The sequence below is a fragment of the Penaeus chinensis genome, chromosome 37 (assembly GCF_019202785.1).
Source record: "Penaeus chinensis breed Huanghai No. 1 chromosome 37, ASM1920278v2, whole genome shotgun sequence".
NCBI lineage: Eukaryota > Metazoa > Arthropoda > Malacostraca > Decapoda > Penaeidae > Penaeus > Penaeus chinensis.
The window spans coordinates 4,467,355-4,473,123 of record NC_061855.1 but is presented as its reverse complement, the minus strand read 5'-3'; the positions used below and the strand labels follow the sequence as shown (position 1 = coordinate 4,473,123).

Here is a 5,769-nt window from a genome sequence, read left to right as displayed (position 1 = left end):
TTTTTTTTTTAAACACATCTTTATTCGCAATGAAACTGAACAATAATCCAGGATATTTTGATAATACGAAATGTCGACAAACAAAATATGATTTTTATAGTAGTTTACAAGATAACAGAAAACCAAATAAATATATAGTTTCGCCATTTGTACAGCGCTAAAGCTCTTTACAATAAAGATTATTTCCTAATGATAATACATATATATATATATATATATATATATATATATATATACCGTCAGATTGCATCGAAAAAATGCCATATTCCTTTTAACGGAACTGAACGTAAAAACTAATAATTCACATAAATATCTTCCTCAAAAAGTGAATAACAAGAACAGTTTTTCTTTCTCCATTTGTGAAGAACAAACTTCTATCTCCATCTCAAGATTATGATAGGCATGTTCTCCATCTCCCTCTTATTTATTTTCACTCTCCCTCTGAGATTATGCACATCTCTCCATCATTATGAATCATGTTTTACATCTCAGTCTTCAATTATCATTTTAAAATTTTCTTTCTCGGATTAGGAATAACGTTTTCCACCTTTCTCTTCGATTGTTATTTTTTAAAATTCTCTCTCTCTTATTATGTATTATGTGATCCAGATCTCTCTTACATTATGTTATTTTCTTTATTTTCTCTCAGATTATATATATATATATTTTTTAATTTCTGTCAGTTTTTTTTTTTTTTTTTTTTTCATTTGCTGTCTCAGATTATGTATAGTCTTCCACCTTTATTTTATTATTTTTTCACGCTCTCTCTCGGATTATGAAAACTGTCTTCCCCCCTTCCTTCGAATTACGAAGATCTTATCATCCACTTCCATCTGTAAGTAATCAAACCCTCTATCTCTTCCTCTGATTATCCCCTTCCTTGACCTCACTACTCTCCTCGATCCGACGCTCCATGGGCTTCGGAACCTTTGAACCACCAGGACAAAAGAAGGTCTTGGCATGGTAGTAGCCGTAGTGATAGTGCCGGTCCAGTTCCTCAGGTTCTGGGGGGAGGAGGCCGCACTTGAGTCGATAGAGGTTCTCGTTACTCATCGCGAGACACTGGTTCAAGGCTCGGTTCAAGGGTCGGAGATCGCCGGTTTCGTCTCGGGGGCATATGTCGAACTCTCCCGAGAAAGCGTTGATGCTCACGATCGACGGGCCTTTGAGGGGCATGTTGTTGCTCATTCCTCCGTCGATGTACCTGCGGGAGGGGGCGAAGGGGGTGAGATATTGTGTAAAGGCGGAGTAATAGATATTGGAAATTGAAAAAAAAGGTTTTAAGTTATTGTGAAAAGCCAGAGTAATATGTGATATTGTAATGCGCGGTATTATAGATATGTAAATATGTGATATTAATAACAAAATATCAGACCACTCCATAAAATATACACAGAAATAATTCCAGATATGTACAAAGCAACGTAAACGTGAAAGTCCTTGTGTTCATAATTAAAAATCGACATTCTCTCCATCATATACCATATTATAATCAGTAACTGACTCTCAGGGTTCAATATTCCTTCAGAAATTTTCCAGTTTTCACCTTCATTTCGCGTACCTGCGACCATTGTAGATAGGAGCAGTGTAGCCAGAAAGGCAAGGCAGGAAACAACAGCAGAGGATGGCCCGAATCAGCTCATCCCTTGTAGAATATTGGCTCACTACCTGAAACACACAGCACGTAAGCTAAAAAACTTTTGTTGTTGTTATTGTTACTTATATTGTAGTTTATATTGTAAAAGGTATTCATATAATCAGCTTTTAGATTATTTGACGCCTTTTTCTCCACAACTAAGGTATTCATTAAATCTCTTTATTCATTTCATTTGTATATCACTGTCTTTTATCATTATCCTTATAGAAAACCCTTTTTATGTGTCTATACCCTATCTAGATTCCTTATAAAAAGAGTTAGAATCCTCCAGAATATCCTCACTCTGAAACCAACAGAGACAGGCTTCCAAAAGACCACGAACCTCATTGGTCAAGGACGACGCTTTCGTTAGGGACAGAAAAACCCTCCCCGACGCCCTTCGGTGAGCGTCCTCCGGCAGGATCTCGAGCAAAGACTTCATCAACGGTTCCTCCAGCTTGTAGAAGGGGTTAAAGGCGCCCATGAAGGTCTTCCTCACCACCTTCGCCTCCTCCAGCAGGATACGACGGACGAACTAAGAAGACGTAGATATATGGCCGTTACTGATGTTATTTTGTGGATTTTATAAAGATATGAAATTATAACTCACAAATATAACTATCTTTGTATCTTACCCCCCACCTATCTATCCTCATTTCTCCCTACCTATCTATCCATCTATCTACCAATTCTTCCCCATCTTTCTTTCACCCCCCACCTCCCTCTCCCCCCCACCTCCCTCTCCCTCCTCCTACGTACCCCACAGACTTGCAAGCTCGCCCCACACCTATCTATCTTCCCACCTATCTATTTCTCCTTACTTCAGCTTGCCTATCTATCCATCTATCAATCCCTCCATTCCCATCTTCTTTTCGTCCTCCCCATCTCTCCTTTACCCCCTCTCTCTTATCAGCTGTCTATCTATCCTTACATCAGCTTATCTATATACCTATCTATCTATCCGTCCCCATCTTCCTTTCGTCCTCTCCACCTCCCTTCTTCCCCACTTACGTTCCTCACACCCATCTATCTTACCACCTATCTATCAGTCCGTCCACCTGCTTTCCCCACACCTATCTATCCTACCACTCATCTCTCCTACGTTCCCCATACCCTATTTTTCCCACATCCTATCTATCCTATGTAATACCACACTTTTTCCCCACAGACTGGCAGATTCACCCCACACCGATCTATCTATCCTACGTCCCCCACACCTCCCCCCCCCACACACAGACCTACAGATTCACCCCACACCGATCTATCTATCCTACGTCCCCCACACCCCTATCTATCATACGTCCCCCCCCCCCCCCCACACACAGACCTATAGATTCAACCACGCAATTCTTTCCCATCTTCCTTTCGCCCCCCCCTCCGCCACCTCCCTCTCCCCCCTCCGACGTCCCCCACAGACTTGCCAGTTCGCCCCCACACCCATCTATCTTCCCACCTATCTATCTCCACATCCCCCACACCCTATCTATCACACGTCCCCCACACCTTCCCCTCCCCCCCACCCCACCCACACACACATACCTGCAGATTCACCCCCACACCCATCTATCTATCCTACATCCCCCACACCCTATCTATCACACGTCCCCCCACACCCTATCTAACACACGCCCCCCCCCCTCCACAGACCTGCAGATTCACCCCCCACACCCATCTATCTATCCTACACCCCCCACACTCTATCTATCATACGTTCCCCCACCTATCTATCATACGCCCCATCCTTCTCCACCGACCTGCAGATTCACCCCCCCCACACCCATCTATCTATCCTACATCCCCCACACTCTATCTATCACACGTCCCCCCCCACCCCCACCCCACACACACACACACACACACACACACACACACACACACACACACACACACACACACACACACACACGCACACACACACACACACACACACCGACCTGCAGATTCACCCCGCACGCAATACTGGCAGCGACGATCGAGCCCACCGACGACCCGCCGAGCTTGCGAGCGAGGAGCTTCGGGTGATGCTCCTGGATGTAGGTGGCGGCGCCGACGAGGTAGACACCGAGGAAGCCGCAGCCGCAGAAGGTGACGCCGGTCATGCTGCAGGTGAGGGGAGGTTGATTGCTGTTGTTGTTGTTGAGGGAGATAGATAGATAGATAGATAGATAGATTGAAAGAGAGGGGGGGAGGGAGGGAGGGAGGGAGAGAGAGAGAGAGAGAGAGAGAGAGAGAGAGAGAGAGAGAGAGAGAGAGAGAGAGAGAGAGAGAGAGAGAGAGAGAGAGAGAGAGAGAGAGAGGGAGGGAGGGAGGGAGGGAGGGAGGGAGAGAGAGAGAGAGAGAGAGAGCGAGAGAGCGAGAGAGAGGGAGGGAGGGAGGGAGGGAGGGAGAGAGAGAGAGGGAGGGAGAGAGAGAGAGAGAGAGAGAGAGAGAGAGAGAGAGAGAGAGAGAGAGAGAGAGAGAGAGAGAGAGAGAGAGAGAGAGAGCGAGAGAGCGAGAGAGAGGGAGGGAGGGGGGAGGGAGGGAGAGAGAGAGAGGGAGGGAGAGAGAGAGAGAGAGAGAGAGAGAGAGAGAGAGAGAGAGAGAGAGAGAGAGAGAGAGGGAGGGAGGGAGGGAGGGACAGAGAGAGGGAGAGAGAGAGAGAGAGAGAGAGAGAGAGAGAGAGAGAGAGAGAGAGAGAGAGAGAGAGAGGGAGAGAGGGAGGGAGGGACAGAGAGAGGGAGAGAGAGAGAGAGAGAGAGAGAGAGAGAGAGAGAGAGAGAGAGAGAGAGAGAGGAGGGAGGGAGGGAGGGGAGGGAGGGAGAGAGTTTAAAGTTGTTTTTTTTAAAGTTTAAAGTTTAAAGTTTAAAAGTTTAAAAGGTTTAGTTTTGATTCCATTTGTTACAATGGATATTCTTGGTGTGACATACTGTCTGCTTCATTTTGCTTCTAAACTATCCCCTGTGTGCAAGGAATGGCCGGGGTTACCATCCACTGGCGGCGAGGGATTCGAACGCAGGTCGGCAAGATTGCTAGACAAGAACGCTACCGCTGCACCACACAGCACACAGAGAGAGGGAGAGAGAGAGAGAGAGAGAGAGAGAGAGAGAGAGAGAGAGAGAGAGAGAGAGAGAGAGAGAGAGAGAGAGAGAGAGAGAGAGAGAGAGAGAGAGAGAGAGAGAGAGAGAGAGAGAGTGGAGGGAGGGAGGGAGGGAGAGAGGGAGAGAGAGAGGGAGAGAGAGAGAGAGAGAGAGAGAGAGAGAGAGAGAGAGAGAGAGAGAGAGAGAGAGAGAGAGAGAGAGAGAGGAGGGAGGGAGGGAGGGAGAGAGAGAGAGAGAGAGAGAGAGAGAGAGAGAGAGAGAGAGAGAGAGAGAGAGAGAGAGAGAGAGAGAGAGAAGAAGAAGAAGAAGAAACCCAAAATATAAGCAAAAATGATATATAACAACGAAAAATATAAGCCAAAAAAAAAAAAGAAGAAGGGAAAAACAACCCTTCCTTCTCAAAAAAAGAAGAGAAGCAAGAAAAACAAAAATAAAAACAAAATAAGAAAAGAGAGAGAAAGAGAAAAAAAAAAAAAACTTACCCATCTAAGTTGTTCCTCTTCCTCTCCCTCTCTTTAGCGAGGATTTTGGGCCACCCTCCCGACTTATCCTCGTGTCGGATGTCATACATTTTTCCTGTAATATTATTTAAACTTTGAGTCTCTGTTCCTCTTTGTTCCTCCAGTCCGTGATTTCTGTGATATTTTACAAAGATTTATAAACGCCATTTCTTTTTCCTTTTTTTCTTTATATTTCGTCTTCTCCTTTTTAGATATTTTTAATTTTTTTTTCGTCTTCTGCCTATTTATATTTCTTTCTTTTTTATTTATCTTTCGCCGTTTCGCTTTCTTATTTCTTTTTTTTTATTTATCTTTTGTTTTATCCCGTTTCATATTTCTTTTTTTTTTGTTTGTTTGTTTTATCTCTCTCTTTCTTTTTCGAGCACTTTCTTCATCTATATTAATGAAATACAGTCGATTTTTAATGAATTTTATTGTCTGTGGGATACTATCTGGACAGTATTATATAGAGGTACAGTCTTTTCTAGTAATACGCAGGGAAATGTAGTTAGTTAAATGTCCCAAAATAAGATATTGCTGTAGATAAGATATTGTT

At 44.1% G+C, this 5,769-nt stretch overlaps 1 protein-coding gene across 2 annotated transcripts in view; it reads right to left on the bottom strand.

Annotated features, from left to right (window-relative positions):
• The window catches only part of LOC125045619 (patatin-like phospholipase domain-containing protein 2), a 10,472-nt gene continuing 4,703 nt past the window's right edge, over positions 1 to 5,769 (bottom strand). Inside the window, exons 2-6 of one of the 2 annotated variants that reach the window (XM_047643003.1) lie at positions 5,196 to 5,769; positions 3,571 to 3,736; positions 1,980 to 2,171; positions 1,562 to 1,668; positions 1 to 1,204 (exon numbers count right to left, since the gene is read on the bottom strand). The exon at positions 5,196 to 5,769 is cut by the window's right edge and continues 816 nt beyond it. In XM_047643003.1, coding sequence (XP_047498959.1) covers positions 853 to 1,204; positions 1,562 to 1,668; positions 1,980 to 2,171; positions 3,571 to 3,736; positions 5,196 to 5,284 — 906 coding nt within the window. In that variant the 5' untranslated portion in view covers positions 5,285 to 5,769 and the 3' untranslated portion in view covers positions 1 to 852. The remainder of the gene's footprint in view (positions 1,205 to 1,561; positions 1,669 to 1,979; positions 2,172 to 3,570; positions 3,737 to 5,195) is intronic. The other variant, XM_047643001.1, reaches the window with a different exon arrangement.